Source organism: Boleophthalmus pectinirostris, unplaced genomic scaffold (assembly GCF_026225935.1).
Source record: "Boleophthalmus pectinirostris isolate CB_2022bp ecotype Guang Dong unplaced genomic scaffold, ASM2622593v1 HiC_scaffold_7, whole genome shotgun sequence".
NCBI classification, from domain to species: domain Eukaryota; kingdom Metazoa; phylum Chordata; class Actinopteri; order Gobiiformes; family Gobiidae; genus Boleophthalmus; species Boleophthalmus pectinirostris.
In genome coordinates, this window is record NW_026571473.1 from 2,603,338 (window position 1) to 2,623,856 (window position 20,519).

Consider the following 20,519-nt stretch of genomic DNA (forward strand, 5'->3'; position numbering starts at 1 on the left):
TTTAACCAGGACTAAACCATTAGGTGCAGACTGTGAATGATTGATCGATGATTCTGCATAATTTTGAGTAAAAAAAACATCAAATATTACTGTCAGCGATTTATTTTATTTATTTATTGTTAATAAATACCCTGGGTGTAAATAGCATTTTTGTCTAGGAACACCCGGGTGCCCATCTCTGTGCCACTCTAAATACACCCGGGTGTAAATAGCATCTGTCATAAATAAAACATGGCATGACCTTGATTATTCACTGGGGACCTTGGACCGGATCAGGAACACTGGAGGTTACTGGCGACTGATTAATTTTTATATCAATAAAGCGTGATTATAAATACCCGGGTGTCTGCTTTTGACAGGACATATTTTGGCAACATTGACATTGGACCACTGACCGGTTTTTCAGGTTATATCCTCCTGACTCTGCCGTCCATTTACTACAATCTGCATGAAACAGGTGAAGAGGGACTGAGAATCCACCGCACGTTTAGCACAATGGAAATAACAACTCGCTTGATATTTCTCTTGGCACTGACACAAGGTAAACACTATTCAGCTTTAATTATTATTTTGTACATTTTTGTGGATTTAATGTTAAAGGTCGTGTATTACGCCAAAAGTGCCACTTGTGAGCTTTGAGCTGTGGTAGAACGCTGTTACCTCATCAAAAACAGACCTGGATTTGTGTTTTGTTTCATTCAAAATGTCCGAGTAACCTTTTAATTTTTAGTCTGTCTACATCTCCAAAGCTTAAAAGGCTCTCTTCCACCTCATGATGTCATGGAGTGGAAGTGAACAGCTACTTTTACATTTAGTTTAGTCGAGATCGGCAATTCCAGTGCCTGAAATTGTCCAAATGATTCTAGTGAAGGTGTACAGAGTTTAAAAACACAGTGGAGCACTTCATGTATCACCACATGACATCACAAGGTAAAATGTTTTCAGTGTGAGAGAAGAGCTCAGCCTAAATGCGCAGGGTTTGTGTGTTAAACATGTGAGAATGAAAAAAAAAACACAACTCCAGGTCTGTTTTTAATGAGGAAACAACAACAGAGATGAAAAAAATTGCTCGATATAATATTTAAATACAGGTGAACGCTGAATGGACCCAAACGCTGCTTTCTAACTTATACAATCAATTTTAATGATGCTAAAGCTTTTCACTGGACATAGACTCTTTTTCTAGTGAATTTTCTACCATAATTTTGTCAAGCTCGTAGCATGGACACTGCAGCTCTTCCAGTAAACCCCATAAAACATGTAATTATTAACATGTCTAATTATAATGAGGAACTGGGGATGTTTATGTATAACGTGAACACAATACACTGCAAATTATAATATGTAGGTAAGTTAAAATGACTTAAGTAAAGTCAAATAATCTTAATTTAAGTAGATTCAAGTTGAAGTAAATTGATCTACCAATGGAACAAGTGTGTGTTTTTCTTAATTCAAGCAACAACAGATATAGTTTCTTTTTTTAAGTGCAAATAGTTGTTGTTGTTGTTGTTGTTTTTTTTTTCATATCTTAAGTGTAGCAAGATGTATTTTCAGATGTTAAGTAGAAAAAGTCTTGTTCCATTGGCAGATTATTTTACTTGTCAAGTGAAATTTACTGAAATCATGATGAAACTTTCTTTATTTAAGTCATCTTAGAATTTGTAGAGAATTTTTGCAGTGTGGAATAAGTCATACATGGCAAAAAGTAATATCTAGGTCAAATAAAAAGATTTAAATTAAGAACATTTGACTTTATTGGAGTAGATTCAACATTGACAAGTAAAATTTTCTACCAATGGAATAATTGTGTTTTTCTTAATTCAAGCAACATTTGATTTTGTTTCTTATTTTAAGTGCAAAAATTTGTTGTTTTCCTTATTTTAAGTGCAGCCAGATGTATTTTCATATTTTAAGTACAAAAAATGTATTACATTAGCAGATAATTTTACTTGTCAAGTGAAATTTAGTCAAATCATGATACAACTTACTTAATTCAAGTCATCTTTACTTGACTAGAGTTTGTTTTTTGCAGTGCAATACAAAAATAACAGGTTCATTTTGAAAGCAGTCAGTCTCCACTCTTGCATCGTAGTTAAAGTTACGAAACGGGAAACGGCCGTTATTTGTTTTTGGGTTTTTTTTTCCATTTTTCATTTAAACACAAAATCGAAAAGTGAAAAAACAAATCGTTATCTGTTTTTTTGTTTTGTTTTGTTTTTTTTTTTTCATTTTCTTATTTTTTGGTTTTATTTTGAAAAACGAATGATACATGGATTGTCCAGCGCTCCAGCCAAATGAAGCTCATGAGGTTGGCAGTTATGGGTCCATATTACGAATAGGAAATGATTTAAGGACAAAATCGCGAAATAAAAACACCAGGATCATGCAGAACGGGTTAATACAAACTTTGTAAGACCAAAATGAGGAGCCTGACAGAGAGGGCGACATTTTCTCAATACAAAGTGAATTGGAGCTGGTGTGGATGGAGCAGGAAGCGCACACATGCTCACTTCCTGTTTGGAACACGGCAGTTTGCAGGTTAACTATGTCCATTTACAGTCTATGAGGACAACACAAACCACTGTAGCAAGTTTTCTGCAATGTGTGGTTTCATTTTTGTTCAGCTATATAAAAAAAATATTTATTTGAAATGTAACTGAATTGAAACAGACTCCAAAAATGTAATAGTCTGTGATATAGGCGAGTTTCAGCTGACGTCATTGTTATTAAAAGCCCGCGTTGCATGTTGGGAAATATTTTGGTCGGAGGCAAGAAACGATAGTGGTTAAACACAGTGCTTAAACCTCGCATATTTATCCCCGGTAATGGTAAATTCCTGCTGCATTATCGGATGCACAAATAGAAGCACGGAAGAAGAAAAATGTCTTTTTCATATTCCGAGTGAAAAGAACCACTAACGGTGAAATAAACGTCTTTCAAACATTCACAGAGCAAACGTAGAAAATCCTAGCAAACTATGGACTCCAACAAGTTCAACAACACATCGAGACTCTTGGAGGTTTTCATCTTTTCTGCTGTGAATGGCCCAGGAGTTTCCACCAAGTCATTGTGGATATCACCAAAGTGAATATTTGTCCAGGTAGCTGGCGATTCCGACCAGAAATTTGGTTTGGTCCAGGCTTTGTAGGGGTTAAAAAGGGTGATTTGTCGTCCGTCGATGCTTATGACCAATTTCTGGTCAAATGGTCTTGGGTCCTCTGCCGTTAGAGTGGATAAATAACCGGGATCAATACCCTTTACGTGCTTTCTCGCTCCGTCCGTCATGTTGAATTAGTGTTTATTGCCGCCGACCAAAATAATTCCCAGCATGCAACGCGCGCTTTTGTCAACAATGAAACTCACCTATATACAAGTGGTAACCGACTGCTTTACATAAATAGTTAATGAAAGAATTCTACTACAAACCCTTTGACAGTGAAATATGTGAAGGGAATTATAAATAGATAACACGATGAGGACTACATTAAAGATTACGAGTAAATTAGAGTTGATCCATGGAGTTACGTGTTTCAAATTGGTCTGATCCTCTTTTTGCAGTGCCAACTCCACTTCCTACAGTGACTAACACCACAGCTGCTGCAACACCTACAACCGGGGCTAAAACTGGTGCTCCCATAACTACAACCACACTGCCTCCAACTACAACTGTACAATCCCCAACAACTACAGCTGCCACAAGTACTACAACGACTACAAGTACTACAACTGGTGCTCCCGAAACTACAACCACACTGCCTCCAACTACAACTGTACAATCCCCAACAACTACAGCTGCCACAAGTACTACAACGACTACAAGTACTACAACTGGTGCTCCCGAAAATACAACCACACAGCCTCCAACTACAACTGTACAATCCCCAACAACTACAGCTGCCACAAGTACTACAACGACTACAAGTACTACAACCGGTGTTCCCGTTACTATAACCACACCAACTACAGAGAGATCATCCTCAACAACTACAGCTGCCACAAGTACTACAACAACTGCAAGTACTACCACCAGTGCTCCGACCACTTCAACTACACCCCCTCAAACTACAAGTACCACAACTACTATTATTGGTGCTCCCATAACAACAACCACACAGCCTCCGACTACAACTACTACAACTACTACTACAAATAAAGCTGTCGCAAGTACTTCAAGTAACTACCTCCTGCTTCTGAAGAGTACGGACGCTATCCTTGCTTACTCCTGCTGTTTCCTTCTTCACTTTGCTTTTTAATTGTTTTTTTCTCCTCCAGCACTAGAAAATGTTTCTTCTTATGATTTTCTTTCCAAGACTTTTAAATAATTTTTAAATGTTTTAACAAATCATTACAAATCATGAGCCAGCGACATGTTGGGGGGAAGAAACCAAGGAATCCACACTGCTTAAATATGTCTTTTTTAAGATCGGAAGACAAAATTTAGTCTGATTATTGTTCTAGAATTGTCTGGTATGAGTTTTCATTCACTGGGAGCAGAAGGGGAGACAAAACCACTTCTAGTTGAGACACTGGTGAACACCGGAAACCTTTTAACGGCTCAAATTTCAAATCAAATCTAGTCCTAGAAAAAACGGAATTGAGAAATAGGAGTGTAATGATATCCAAGTACGATATTTATTGCGATATCATGGGGAAGTTCATGATATGGCAGGGAGGCTCACGAGTAGGGATGTAACAATATCCAAATCTCTCGGTGCGACAATTCACGATATACATCTCACAATACGATATTTATTGCGATACTTTGTGGAGATAACAAAATTGTGAATATGCTACTTTTTCCTCTTAAAATGCCTTGATAAGACTTAACCCAAAGAACTAAGACTTAAAAGTGTTAGAACTGTTATTTCTTCTTGTAGTCTGCACTGAACTGAAGCAAAGGATCATGGTCTATGTAGTTCTCTGTATTTTTTTTTTTTTTAGCAGTTGCTGCATCATTAACTCTTAATTTAAGCAAAGACACTTGTAATTCGAATATATTTTGATGGTCCACGATATTACTGTGAGAACTTTCACGATATGATATCACGATATTTTGGTTATTGTTACATTCCTATTGAGAAATAATAAAACATTTGTGAATATCAATATTAAATTTCAATATATCCAGTATTAAAGACACAGATATGTAAGCTGAGCAGCTGAACATGGTACAGTTTTTTCTGGGTTTTTTTGTTTTGTTTTTACATTTTACCAATCCAAGCATCCTTGTATAGTTTCAATTTTATTTCCTCAACTCTTTGACCGCACATATAGTTTTGGCTAATATTCTCCAACTCCAACTAAAGCCTTTGACATATTCCAAATGTAGTCACTGATGAGTTTCAATTTCACATGTTTGTACGTAGAATGCCCAAAGTTTCCACTTGGGCCTCTTCAGAAATTTCTCAGTATGTCTTCAAGAGTCAATGTTTCCATTAAAGATGTTGATTTGTTCACATTTTTGGGTGCAGATTTATGAATTGTTTTGTAGTCATCACATTATAATTACATGTTAACTTTTAATAAATTAATAACAAGGGATGAAAAACGGCTTTCTTTTCTTACTTGTTTCCTCCATCGGGATTCTTACGTAACAGTTTGACAGGCTATGATGTGTGTTTTGGTTTAGAATTGACATTAACATTCATATTATTACTTTTCACTATAGTCACACTCAAATGTAAAAAATAAACAAATAGATTAGATTAGAGCGCTAAACCGTGGTCACTATGGCAACACACGGACTAACTGCAGCTAATAGAGGCTTTGCACGGTCACGTATCCCCCATGGCAACGGTACCTACGCCGCCATGACACCGGGCAACACTATGTCATTGACTTCAGCAGCATTTGAGAAACATGGGCAGGTTTTGTTGTGTATTTGGTTGTTCTAGATGCTCTGAAAAGGATAAAATGATTAGTTTCTTCACTGTTCCTCTGGAAATGACTCATCAAGAGCTCAAACAAGGGAATTATAAAAAATTTTTTAAAAAGACGAGAATTGTGGCTAGAGAACATAAACGGTGAAGAGATTTCCTATGGTACCATCAAGACACACTCACGTCACTTTCATCAAGGTATTTGCTATTTAAATTGTTTCATAGTTTATTTAATGAAGAGAAGCACATTTACTGAACTAAAATGTAAAAAGAAAACATTTGCAGTGTGAGTGGCAGTAGAAACTGGATCTTCCAGCGCACATATAAACATGTCACTCGTCGTAGCACCATGTTTTCTTTACTGTCTTGCTTATCCACAACTATGTCGTCTAGAATTAATCACTTTTTGCGAGTGGATCTTTCTAAATGTTCGTGAGGATCTTTTCATGGCCGATTCTTTCGAGGTTCGGCTCACAGACTCTTCGACTCGTGCGCCATCATAGGAGCCCAGTGTGGGTTCGTTGAATCGTAAACTAGTGCGGGTTTTCCTGGATAAATTAATGAAATTTTAGTTCAATAAATGTGCTTCTCTCATTAAATAAACTATGAAACAATTTAAATAGCAAATACCTTGATGAAAGTGATGTGAGTGTGTCTTGATGGTACCATAGGAAATCTCTTCTTGGTTTATGTTCTCTAGCCATAATCCGCGTCTTTTTTCAATAATTCCCTTGTTTGATCCTGATGAGTCATTTCCAGAGGAACAGTGAAGAGATTAATCGTTTTATCCCTTTTCAGAGCGTCTAGAACAACCAAATACACAACAAAACCTGCCCATGTTTCTTCAATGCTGCTGAAGTCAATGACAGTGTGTGCCCGGTGTCATGGCGGCGTAGGTACCTTTGCCATGGGGGATACGTGACGGTGCAAAGCCTCTATATGGTTTTTTACTCTTGTTTATATGAGTGTCCCTCACCTGCTTGTTTCTATGGAAATGTCATTGCTCTGCCTGAAATGTTCCACAGTATGACATTACACAGCTCTACATTTATTCAGTTACAGATGGTTTTATGGCTCAAAAATACCTAGAAAAACAAACATTCTGACTCTGGCGGAGTCGCCTCTCCATAGATGTGACCTGCAACTTGGTCTGGTTTGTTCTCGGTGGAAAAACAAAGGACTCTACACCAAAATAGTTACATAATGTACCTTCAACTTTATTATAAGCCCAACATTTATATAAATAATCCAAGTGTTCCATGTGAGCGCCATTGTCAGTTCTTAACTAAAGCATGTGTCATTTTTGTTATTGTGCTAAACTGTTACATAAGATTACTGTTAAAAGTACACGCAGTACTTCCTTCAGTGCACTTCTGGTAAAGCGCTGAGCTGCATTTTATTGCATTGTATTTGTACAGTGTGTGTAAGTAATCTAAATTGAAAAGTAAAACCCCGGCCTTTCTTCCTTCACAAAAATCTAAATTAAGGTGTTTGGGGGTTTTTTGAGCCGCAGGCAGTAATGACAAATCTGAGGTATGAGGAAACACTGCTTCTGTCTGGAAGTCATATACTCTGTTCCTTAGGCCATAACACGTTCATAATCTTTCTCCACCCTTTTCAATCACAGGATACCAAAGAATACACCTATTTTGACATACTTTTATGAGTTTTTAATAGATAGATAAAAGGTATGAAGGTACAATTTGTTCCAAAACATTTGAATGTGTAAATGTTGATTTATATACACATACATTTTTTTACACTTACAAATTTCATTGACACGTACAGGTACAACTTAGTACAAACCTGGTAATTATACTTTCACAAGTTTTGAGACAATTTGTAAGTGCAACGGCTGATTTGAACCTAAAATTTGTAAATTGTACCTGTAAGTGTAAAAAATATAGATGTATTTTAAGTGTACAAATCTAAATTTACACATTCATATGTTTTGTAACAATTATATCTCCAAAAAGGAAGTGTTACCAAACAAAGTGCTGACAATTTTTTTTTTAGGATCCATATTGGCCATTGCTTTGACACTGCCTATAGTTTGCATTCATGTTATATTATAAATAAATAAATATATAAATATAGACTCAGATGGACTTATAGAGCTCTGTTTGAGATTTAAATCTTTGTCCAAAATAGAAATACACAAACACTGAACCATATCATTATTTGTTAGGGATTGGATCCAAAAAACTTACAATATCAGTCTTATTGGTTAAAGTAGTTTCAGCTGACACACTCACGTCTTTGCAGTTCAATACTGACTCCACCTTCTGAAGAGATTGTGGAAAAATGATCTCACATTTGTTTATTTATTCTGACAGTGTCACGGGTTGAGGTTATGGAAAATCCTAAAACCAGTCCCACTTGTGACAAGAGAAGATGCTGAACTGTTATTTGACCTAGAGAAGGGACTCTTCCTGCTTGTTTCCACAGAATTGTTGCTTCTATTGACTAATATCACTATATATCATGTATATATAACACATATAACACTTCTATCTCCATAAAGAATGTTCTGAAGTGTGGGTGTAACTTTCTGTTTCCATAGAATCGTGCAGGTGACATGTCACCCCCAGACAATTACAAACTGTATCTTTAAAAAATATGTCTTAACTGTCCCACAATATGTAAAAAATGACTCTTTAAGCCATGCTATAACACTAGCTCCTCAAAAATATCAAGTATATTTTTGAGGAGCTAGTGAAGGTATAAAAATACAGTCAAGCAATTTGTGTATTACCACGTGACATCACAAGGAGTGTTTTCTTTTCGAGAGAAGAACTAAATATGCAGGGCTTGTGTGTTAAACATGTGTGAATGAAACAAAACACAACTCCAGGTCTGTATTTGTAAGTATTTTAATGAGGAAACCACATTATAACATATAGTAGATCAGAGAATATTGTAGTATGGGGGCGTTAAAGAATGGACACAGCATGAGTCACATCATTGAAACATGATTGTTATGGATGCGACATGGCAGTTAAACAGTAAATTGTATGTGGTTCCAGCTGCATTCATCAATTCAGACACTGTCTTTTTTCCCTTGAAATCCTTGGTGCATAATGTCTGAAATGAAAAATATACAGACATTATTACTGCGTTACTGCTGAGATACATGGGCTGTGTTTTCATTGTTCTGTGTCTCTTACCTTCCACCTGTCAGACATGTGTGTGGCACTGGTCACTACTGTTTCAGAGTCTTTGCCATAACCAGGCCCTTTGTGAATGAGCCACTGTGAGCCGTCACACAACGTCACCCTAAAACAAATGTGAACACTTTATCCTGAAAATAATGATTCAGTGGCAATGACAACAAAAACACCTCAAGTAGAGAAAATAATAAATGGATAAGAGGCACTAGAATGTTCCACAATATGGCATTAAACATGTCCATTTTATATATTTTTAAAGATATTTTTATTAACAGAGCAAAACATTCATTCATGTAAGCGAGGATTCCCTCTCCACAGATCTGGCCTGTAACTTCGCCAGCTGCTCTTTATGAATATATTATGATTTAATGCCATACTGTGGAACAGCTGTACAATATATTTTAAATGCACTGTGGTGTGTGGTTCAGTGTTTCCAGTTGCAGGTGGTGCTCACCTGACTCCAGTGTGGGAGATGGGTCCTATGATGACTGGCAGGTCGTCCAGGGGCCTCACCATCCACTCAGCTTTGTACACAGGTGAGTTAAAGAGCCTTGTAAGTTCCTCCCCCGCCAGCTCAGTGCTGGTGAACGGTTTACATGCTGCAACAGACAGAGACATGTGTGTGAATCAAACTGTGGATTTTAAACCCACTGGTGCAGTTTCAATTTGTCACAACTCTGTAACCAGCTAGTACAGCCACAAGAGGGCAACCTAATGTTGTCTTTAGGTTTTGTTGACATAAGTGAGCATGTTTCCTTTTCAGTGCTGTAGCAAAAGCAAATTCTACCAAAATCAAATGTTTGTGTGGTCATTCATTAAAGATTCTGAAGACCATGACAAGTACAATGGACGAGACACAGTCACAATTGTAAAAGGAACTGGACTTGGTTTAAAGGCTTTTGGTGTATCCAGTACAGCACAGCTTCTCAGAGGACACTGGACTGTTGAGGCTGGTGGTTTCAGGTTGGTTTCTGTGATTACCAAATCTAGTTTTACTCATGTCAACTTTGAAGAACAGAGAAGAGAGAAGAGCTATTTATATTGTCAATACAAAGATTTTCAGCTTATTTTAATTAAGGGTTAAAAAAAACCTATAAGTGCAAAGAGCTGACAGATAAATTAAAAAAAATAAATATTAAAGTATGTTTTGATAGTAAAATGCAATATTTTTTGTCAATAACTAAGCATAATATATTAATGCTATCCCAAAGTCAAAAGCACAGCAGTAGTGTGGGTGAAGGACTCACGTGTGGTTGATGGTGGAGCTGTTGTTGTGTAGTTTCAGGTGTAGTTGTAGTAGGGACAGGTGTAGTTGTAGTAGGGACAGGTGTAGTTGTAGTAGTTTCAGGTGTAGTTGTAGTAGTTTCAGGTGTAGTTGTAGTAGTTTCAGGTGTAGTTGTAGTAGTTTCAGGTGTAGTTGTAGTAGTTTCAGGTGTAGTTGTAGTAGTTTCAGGTGTAGTTGTAGTAGTTTCAGGTGTAGTTGTAGTAGGGACAGGTGTAGTTAGTACAGGTGTAGTAGTAGTTTCAGGTGTAGTTGTAGTAGTTTCAGGTGTAGTTGTAGTAGTTTCAGGTGTAGTTGTAGTAGGGACAGGTGTAGTTGTAGTAGTTTCAGGTGTAGTTGTAGTAGTTTCAGGTGTAGTTGTAGTAGTTTCAGGTGTAGTTGTAGTAGGGACAGGTGTAGTTGTAGTAGGGACAGGTGTAGTTGTAGTAGTTTCAGGTGTAGTTGTAGTAGTTTCAGGTGTAGTTGTAGTAGTTTCAGGTGTAGTTGTAGTAGTAGTTCAGGTGTAGTTGTAGTAGTACAGGTGTAGTTGTAGTAGTTTCAGGTGTAGTTGTAGTAGGGACAGGTGTAGTTGTAGTAGTTTCAGGTGTAGTTGTAGTAGTTTTCAGGTGTAGTTGTAGTAGTTTCAGGTGTAGTTGTAGTAGTTTCAGGTAGTTGTAGTTCAGGTAGTAGTAGGGACAGGTGAGGTTGTAGTTGGAGCAGTGGTAGTCATGGTACAATTACCAGCTACATTTAAGAAAGAAAAGGTAATCAGCTACACACAAAAAAATATATATATTTTATTAATATTTATGAAAGAACATTCTTCATCAATTGTGCTAAATATTTACAATAATCACCTATTAAATAAACTACTACCACTACTACTACTAACTGCTAACTATAATAATAATAATAATAATAATAATAATAACAACAATAATTATTCAATTGTAAATATAATTATACTGGGCTCTGATATCACTCACATGTAACTTGATGTTTCATACATTGTAATGTTATTTTTTTAATCCCAATTTCTACATTGTGTTCCACTTTTGACTCCAACTGAATCTGCTCCAGGATTTGAAATATAATTCTTTACAAACTTTGAAAGGTTTAGGATAAGTAACTTCCCTTGTGGATCAATAAAGTTTGTCTAAATCTAGATCTAATAAAAATAGACTTTTTTGTTTGTTTGTTTAGTTTTTACCTTGTACAGCTGTTCCTCCATACAGTCCCAGCAGAAGCATCAAACAGATAATCTTGCTGTCCATTTTGGGTTGATTGTTGGCAGTTCAGGCTCTGAAGTTGAGGATATTTTGGATTGTCTCTGAGGAAGCACTTATATTGAATCACTCCACCCTTATTTTAGGACAAACAACACCCTTGACAATAAAGGAATTAACATTTGGCATTTCCCCAGATAATGATCTATAATTGTAGTCTTGATTTATTCTTTTGTTCATATTCATGTCTAAAAATAGATGCTGTTCCAATTTCAACAGGACTTTCCAGGTTTAGTAAAGGTTGGACTTTTTTAATAGAATCTATTAGACTGAGTTGTGTCCTTCTGTTTTGAGGAAGTTTGTAACTGACATCATAAAAATAAAAGCACTCACAGAGATCTAGTATTTTCCTTTATCCATTTATTTTAAAGGTGCACTATGTAACTTTTTGGTTAGGAGTCTGTCACCTGTTTGTTTCTATGGAGATGTCATTGCTCTGCTTGGAATGTTCCACAGTATGAAATTAAACCCTTCTACCTTACATTTATTAAATTACAGATGGTTTTACAGCTCAAAAATACTTGACTTGTTGTTCAGTCTGGTTTGGTCTCCATGAAGATAGAAAGATTTTAATACACTGTAAACCTGAACACTCAAATGAATCAAAAATAATGATTTCCGTCTAATTAAAAGAATATTAGAGTGAGGGTTTCTTCCTGCTCCTCCTACCCCACCTTTCCCTGCTCCCTCTTCCCTTCTCTCCTCTCCTTATTTGGCATTTCCTGGGCGGGTCCCCAAATACACACCTGCTGAGCTCCACTCCTGGTCCTCATCAAGTAATCATCTCCTGCAATAAAAGACCCGCTGACCTGCTCCCCACTGCCAGATTGTTCTGTCATTCCAGTGTTTTTCCCATTTGGAGCCAGCCTCATCCCGTTGACACCTGTTCCGCAAGCCTCTGGTCAGCCTCCTTCACCACATCCCTCACATTTGTAGCCAACCTGGACCCGTCCTGCCTCCCCTGGAACCCATCCCCCTTCCAAGGCTATTTTGTTAATAAATCCCTTTTTTTCTGCACATTTGGGTCCAACCAGTAATTCCTAACAGTTAGATGCTCATTTATATATATATATATATATATATATATATAAACCTAAATGTTCTGATTAAGTATTAATATTTTTTATACATAACTGTAGCCTCATATTAAAAGTTTATTGAAATATTTAATCTGTTAGTAGGGAACAGTGAGCAGAAGCTGTTTCACATGAGCTGGAAAGCACTGATTCAACATTTATCTTGATCCAAATGCCTGTTGTAAACCACACTATTCACCTGAAACTACCAACAATGACAGACATAAGTACACAAATTATGATTTTTAAAATGGCTGCTAGGAGATGGTTAAAGTTATGCTATGCTTCAATCACCCTCCAGTAGACCTCTAATGAAATTACATTTCCACATTTCCAGTATGTATTTGATGAAATTCTGATTTGATGCCCCTAGCTCCTGGAGAGGATCCTTTGCAGCCGCTGTGTCAGGTTGCTGCAGACAATGCCTCACAGGAGCAGTGTATGTGTGGGGGATACTTTCAGAGCGTACTTCACAGCAGAGGGAGCAGTACTGTGACAGCCCACTGAGTAAAAGTCCTTGTCAGGACTACAACGGCTCTATTAAGAGCCACCCACAAACCAGTGAAGAGCTTTATATATATATATATATATATATATATATATATATATATATATATATATCTATTTAATTTATACTTTACCTAAATATGTTTTAATATAGTATTGTGCTTTTCTTCTCTCCTTGCACCTCCCAGCAACAGCTTTGCAGAACATCATTGCATTGTTTACTTTCAGGGTTTATGCAGATTTCAACAAAACAAATGTAAAGATTTTTAATGCCTTTTGAATGTCACAATTCATGCAATTAACAGATGTGGAAAAAGAAAAAAAATATTTAAGCTTTCATCTTGTGAAAGCCACCAAAGAATGAGGAGAAGGTAGTAGTTACTGTAATGCCAAATTCACATGCATAATCACTGAATACTTTTTAAGCCCTGTGGAAAGCCTGACTTTACATTGCAGGGAGATTTCCCAGAGCAATGTTGTCACTGCATCTGCTTGTTTGATGTTGCCTTTGTTCAATTCTCTGATCAGCCTGATCCATAAACACTGCACCACATAAATCTGTTCCAACACTGACACTGTAACTGCTTTATATGTACTTTACTAACTCCTCTTGATTTTTATAAAAAAAATAAGTATTTAAAAGATCCTTGAGTGTGTTATATTTTCTATTTAATCATTTGTAAGTTGTTGTCACAATCGTGTTTGTTGGTGTATACCAGCATTATTTTCTAGTGTCAACTATGATGAAACATTAATAGTTACAAATGGTTTATACATAACCAGTAACAAATATGATGATATGATATTAATGATGTGCATAAGAAGATCATAAATTGCATTTTTTGGCATCTCCCAGGATGTACAAAATACAAAAGGTACAATTTAACATATTTATTTATATTTACATATTGCAGAGAGCAGAATACAAAGGACCTTGCTTGGAGAAGGGAAGAGCTGAGGGACAGAATAAAGGAGAGGATGAAAGAGACTGGTGTCGGTCCTTGCTGTTGAGCTTTCCTCTTTTTTACATTCTGTGAGTCGGGGTCAAATTTTCTGAAGGTTGCAAATTCATTAATACTGTGTGGCACTCAAAAATGAGTTTTGTTATTTAAAAATTAAAAAAAAATATTTTTCCTAAGGCAGAATGTCCAACAGAGCAGGAGCTAGACCGAGGAGGAAAAACTTGTCTGAGCTGAACTCTCTCGGAGGTGGTCTATTCCTCAGGGTGTCGAGTAGAGCCTGCTCCACCTCTGAAACAGGCTCCTGGGGATGTTTTCCTCCTCTTCTTGGTGTCATTATAAAATGTACACAATGTACAATGAGGTGCCTGATAGTTAAGCCACAGTTTCAAGGTTCAGTGGTTACATGTGATGTACACAAGCACTGCACACACAGAACTGCTTACCCACCTGTGGGTGCAGCAGGAGGTGGGGATGGACCAGGGGCTGGGGAGGGAGAGGAAGCAGCGAGGGACAGAGAAGACCTGTCACTCCCCTCACGAGAAACTGACTCTGTCACAATATTGTTTAATATTAATGTTAATTACTCTAATAACAGATAACTGCTCACACAAAAACAATATTAATGTACATACCTTCCATCTCTGACTCCTCAGGATCCTGGTCCTTAGAGTACTCCAAGTTCTCCTCAACACTCATATTGCCGGTGGTCTGGCGAGGTTTAGTAAGAGGGTCGAGGAAGACCATGAACCTGGAGTATTTCCACTCTTTCTTTATTCCTCCTGCTGACCCACTCCTCTTGTCTTCTTTATGTAAATGTCCCTCAGGCCCTTCCATTTTTCCGGCACACATCCTCTGAAAAACAAACAAAAATATCAGTATAGTTTACAATATTAAAATATGATCAACATTCAACGGTACTTCTTCAATGGAATAATTACACAGAAATTTTGTGCACATTCATTATTAACATTAAAATAAGCAACTTGTGATCAAAAGCAATTGTAACTTGATTTGAAACACAATAAATGCTGTATGCTAATCCAGAAAAGTCCATACAGAAGCAGACTAGTTACTAGTTACAACATTGCTACATGCTATAGAGCTATATAACATTTTATAACAACTTACCTGCTTCTCCAGCAACCTCGCTCACTCTTCTCTAAGCAAGGTCCTTTTTATTCCAGTCTCTGTACTGGTTCATGCCGGTATCGTATTAGATCAGCTCGTTTTGTAACAATTATATCTCCAAAAAGGAAGTGTTACCAAACAAAGTGCTGACAATTTTTTTGTTAGGATCCATATTGGCCATTGCTTTGACATTGCCTATGGTTTGCATTCATGGTATATTATAAATCATATAGACTCAGATGGACTTATAGAGCTCTGTTTGAGATTTAAAGCTTTATCCAAAATAGAAATACACAAACACTGAACCATATCATTATTTGTTAGGGATTGGATCCAAAAAACTTACAATATCAGTCTTATTGGTTAAAGTAGTTTCAGCTGACACACTCACGTCTTTGCAGTTCAATACTGACTCCACCTTCTGAAGAGATTGTGGAAAAATGATCTCACATTTGTTTATTTATTCTGACAGTGTCACAGGTTGAGGTTATGGAAAATCCCACTTGTGACAAGAGAAGATGCTGAACTGTTATTTGACCTAGAGAAGGGACTCTTCCTGCTTGTTTCCACAGAATTGTTGCTTCTATTGACTAATATCACTATATATCATGTATATATAACACATATAACACTTCTATCTCCATAAAGAATGTTCTGAAGTGTGGGTGTAACTTTCTGTTTCCATAGAATCGTGCAGGTGACATGTCATCCCCAGACAATTACAAACTGTATCTTTAAAAAATATGTCTTAACTGTCCCACAATATGTAAAAAATGACTCTTTAAGCCATGCTATAACACTAGCTCCTCAAAAATATACTTGGAGTTCCACTTTGTGATGTCATGAGTAATTTCAAGTTAATGGCTGCTTTTTACCTTTAGTTTGGATTGGCAAGTCCAGGGCTGAAATGATCCAGATGATTCTAGTGAAGGTATAAAAATACAGTCAAGCAATTTGTGTATTACCACGTGACATCACAAGGAGTGTTTTCTTTTCGAGAGAAGAACTAAATATGCAGGGCTTGTGTGTTAAACATGTGTGAATGAAACAAAACACAACTCCAGGTCTGTATTTGTAAGTATTTTAATGAGGAAACCACATTATAACATATAGTAGATCAGAGAATATTGTAGTATGGGGGCGTTAAAGAATGGACACAGCATGAGTCACATCATTGAAACATGATTGTTATGGATGCGACATGGCAGTTAAACAGTAAATTGTATGTGGTTCCAGCTGCATTCATCAATTCAGACACTGTCTTTTTTCCCTTGAAATCCTTGGTGCATAATGTCTGAAATGAAAAATATACAGACATTATTACTGCGTTACTGCTGCTGAGATACATGGGCTGTGTTTTCATTGTTCTGTGTCTCTTACCTTCCACCTGTCAGACATGTGTGTGGCACTGGTCACTACTGTTTCAGAGTCTTTGCCATAACCAGGCCCTTTGTGAATGAGCCACTGTGAGCCGTCACACAACGTCACCCTAAAACAAATGTGAACACTTTATCCTGAAAATAATGATTCAGTGGCAATGACAACAAAAACACCTCAAGTAGAGAAAATAATAAATAGATAAGAGGCACTAGAATGTTCCACAATATGGCATTAAACATGTCCATTTTATATATTTTTAAAGATATTTTTATTAACAGAGCAAAACATTCATTCATGTAAGCGAGGATTCCCTCTCCACAGATCTGGCCTGTAGCTTCGCCAGCTGCTCTTTATGAATATATTATGATTTAATGCCATACTGTGGAACAGCTGTACAATATATTTTAAATGCACTGTGGTGTGTGGTTCAGTGTTTCCAGTTGCAGGTGGTGCTCACCTGACTCCAGTGTGGGAGATGGGTCCTATGATGACTGGCAGGTCGTCCAGGGGCCTCACCATCCACTCAGCTTTGTACACAGGTGAGTTAAAGAGCCTTGTAAGTTCCTCCCCCGCCAGCTCAGTGCTGGTGAACGGTTTACATGCTGCAACAGACAGAGACATGTGTGAATCAAACTGTGGATTTTAAACCCACTGGTGCAGTTTCAATTTGTCACAACTCTGTAACCAGCTAGTACAGCCACAAGAGGGCAACCTAATGTTGTCTTTAGGTTTTGTTGACATAAGTGAGCATGTTTCCTTTTCAGTGCTGTAGCAAAAGCAAATTCTACCAAAATCAAATGTTTGTGTGGTCATTCATTAAAGATTCTGAAGACCATGACAAGTACAATGGACGAGACACAGTCACAATTGTAAAAGGAACTGGACTTGGTTTAAAGGCTTTTGGTGTATCCAGTACAGCACAGCTTCTCAGAGGACACTGGACTGTTGAGGCTGGTGGTTTCAGGTTGGTTTCTGTGATTACCAAATCTAGTTTTACTCATGTCAACTTTGAAGAACAGAGAAGAGAGAAGAGCTATTTATATTGTCAATACAAAGATTTTCAGCTTATTTTAATTAATGGTTAAAAAAACTATAAGAGCAAAGAGCTGAGAGGTGAAAGATGTCACATTCTGCTGCAACTTGAACAATGAAAAAAAAAAGAGAGAAGACACATTCGCCCAAGTATGTGAATTAAACAAAATAAATATTAAAGTATGTTTTGATAGTAAAATGCAATATTTTTGGTCAATAACTAAGCACAATATATTAATGCTATCCCAAAGTCAAGAGCACAGCAGTAGTGTGGGTGAAGGACTCACGTGTGGTTGATGGTGGAGCTGTCATTGTAGTTTCAATTGTTGTAGTAGAGACAGTTGTAAATGTATCAGTGTCAGGTATAGTTGTAGTAGGGGGAGGTGTAGTTGTATCAGGGTTAGGTGATATAAGTACACCTAAGGTTGTAGTTGAGGTAGGAGTAGTTGTAGGTGGAGCAGTAGTAGTTATGTTACAATTACGAGCTACATTTAGGAAAGAAAAGATAATTTTATTAATATTATACAAAAGAACATTCTTCATTAATTGTGCTAAACGTTTACAATAATCACATATTAAATAAAGTAATAATAATAATAATAATAATAATAATTATTATTATTATTATTATTATTATTCAATTGTAAATGTCGTTATACTGAGCTCAAATATCACTCACATGTATCTTGTATCATGTATCATTGTAATATAATTTTTTAAATCCCAATTTCTACATTGTGTTCCAATTTTCAGGATTTGAAATATATTTCTTTACAAACTTTGAAAAGTTTAGGATAAGTAACTTCCCTTGTGGATCAATAAAGTGTGTCTAAATCTAGATCTAATAAAAATAGAAGTTTTTTTTTTACCTTGTACAGCTGTTCCTCCATACAATCCCAGCAGAAGCATCAAACAGATAATCTTGCTGTCCATTTTGGGTTGATTGTTGGCAGTCCAGGCTCTGAAGTTGAGGATATTTTGGATTGTCTCTGAGGAAGCACTTATATTGAATCACTCCACCCTTATCTTAGGACAAACAACACCCTTGACAATAAAGGAATTAACATTTGGCATTTCCACAAACAATAATCTATAGTTGTTGTCTTGACTTGTTCTTTTGTTCATATTCATGGCTAAAAATAGGCAAGGCAAGTTTATTTGTACAGCACAATTCGTACACAAAGTAATTCAAAGTGCTTTACAGAATAAGAAATACATTAAAATCATAATAAAAACAAATAAAAACATAAATAATCATGAAGATTAAAATTAAAAAAGAGAGACATAAATTGGAGAGAAGAGTGCGGAATGAAAACCTTTCAGTTATTTGCACAGTTAAACAGAAATGTTTTGAGTCTGGATTTAAACAGCGTCACAGAAGAGTCTGTCTCACATGTTCAGACTGTTCCAGGTTTTAGCTGCATGAACCTGAAACTCTGACTCCCCTTGTTTAGTCGTGACTCTGGGCACCAGCAGGAGGTCGGTCCCTGAGCTCCTCAGAGTGTGAGATGGTTCATATGACACTAACATGTCACAGATGTACTTTGGTGCTCGGCCATGGAGAGACTTGTACAAGCAGAGCTGCTTTAAAGTCTCACTGAGCCACAGGAGCCAGTGCAGAGACCTGAGCACAGGACTTATGTGCTCGTACTTCCTAGTTCGAGTCAGGACCCGAGCTGCAGCGTTCTGGATGTTCTGGATGTTCTGGATGTTCTGGATGTTCTGCAGCGTCTCACAGCTCGTTTGGAGAGACCAGTGAGCAGACCATTACAGTATCTAACCTACTGGAGACAAACACATGGATAAGTCTCTCCAAGTCTGATTTAGACAGTAAACCTTTGATTTTTGCTATGTTTTTTTAGATGGTAAAAGGCTGCAGATGTTATTGATTTTATGTGACTGTTAAAGTTCAAGTCTGAGTCCATTATTACCCCTAGATTTCTTGCCTGATTTGAAGGTTTTAGAGAGAGAGACTGGAGGTGATGCTGACACTGTCCCTTTGTTTCTGTGGACCAAACACTATGACTTCAGTCTTGTCAGAGTTTAGCTGGAGAAAGTTGTTTTGCATCCACACACTGATCTGTTGGATGCAGTGACCAAAGTGACTCCACTGGCCCATAGTCTCCTGCTGCCAGAGAGACGTAGATCTGAGTGTCGTCTGCATAATTGTTGTAGACGGTTTAGTAAAAGTTGGACTTTTTTAATAGAATATATTAGACTGAGTTGTGTCCTTCTATTTTGAGGAAGTTTGTAACTGACATCATAAAAATAAAAGCACTCACAGAGATCTAGTATTTTCCTTTATCCATTTATTTTAAAGGTGCCCTGGGTCTGTCACCTGTTTGTTTCTATGGAGATGTCATTGCTCTGCTTGGAATGTTCCACAGTATGAAATTAAACCCTTCTACCTTACATTTATTATTATTATTATTACAGATGGTTTTACAGCTCAAAAATACTTGACTTGTTGTTCAGTCTGGTTTGGTCTCCATGAAGATAGAAAGATTTTAATACACTGTAAACCTGAACACTCAAATGAATCAAAAACTTCAGTCTAATTAAAAGAATGTTAGATGCTCTTCTTAATTCTATTTTTTTATTTTTAGATGCATCTATCAGATTTTCTTATTTTTAATCTAAATGTTTTAATTAAGTACTTAAAAAAAAAAACATAACTGTAGCCTAATATTATTAACATTTAACTGAAATATTTAATTATTTATTATTTTAGCAGGGAACAGTGAGCAGAAGCTGTTTCAGCTGGAAAGCACTCAGATTCAACATTTATCTTCATCAAAATGCATTTTCTTTTCTTTACTCTTCAGCATTAAAAGCCTC

At 36.8% G+C, this 20,519-nt stretch overlaps 2 protein-coding genes and 1 long non-coding RNA gene across 4 annotated transcripts; 1 reads left to right on the plus strand and 2 right to left on the minus strand.

The window, feature by feature from the left end:
• The first annotated feature begins 390 nt into the window (after positions 1-390).
• LOC110162849 (uncharacterized) lies at positions 391-5,535 on the plus strand. 2 transcript variants are annotated; one of them, XR_002318848.2, is made up of 2 exons: positions 391-541; positions 3,580-5,535. XR_002318848.2 is itself a non-coding variant. In XM_055164460.1 (2 exons), exons 1-2 carry the CDS (start codon positions 496-498, stop codon positions 4,251-4,253), a joined length of 741 nt encoding a protein of 246 aa, XP_055020435.1. In that variant the 5' UTR covers positions 391-495; the 3' UTR covers positions 4,254-5,535. The 2 variants fall into 2 exon arrangements, 1 of the variants encoding a protein (XP_055020435.1); XM_055164460.1 differs by having other exon boundaries at positions 3,559-5,535.
• A 5,458-nt stretch (positions 5,536-10,993) lies between these two features.
• Positions 10,994-12,019, minus strand: LOC129412003 (uncharacterized). The gene is made up of 3 exons (XR_008633526.1): positions 12,004-12,019; positions 11,521-11,640; positions 10,994-11,054 (listed from the first exon to the last, which is right to left on the minus strand). It is a non-coding gene; the product is annotated as an uncharacterized LOC129412003 (long non-coding RNA).
• A 4,314-nt stretch (positions 12,020-16,333) lies between these two features.
• On the minus strand, positions 16,334-18,656 carry LOC110162840 (mucin-2-like). Its single transcript, XM_055164461.1, has 5 exons — positions 18,551-18,656; positions 17,969-18,166; positions 17,107-17,251; positions 16,650-16,758; positions 16,334-16,563 (listed from the first exon to the last, which is right to left on the minus strand). The coding sequence occupies exons 1-5, from the start codon at positions 18,612-18,614 to the stop codon at positions 16,441-16,443; spliced, it is 639 nt and encodes a 212-aa protein (XP_055020436.1). The 5' UTR covers positions 18,615-18,656; the 3' UTR covers positions 16,334-16,440.
• Positions 18,657-20,519: the final 1,863 nt, after the last annotated feature.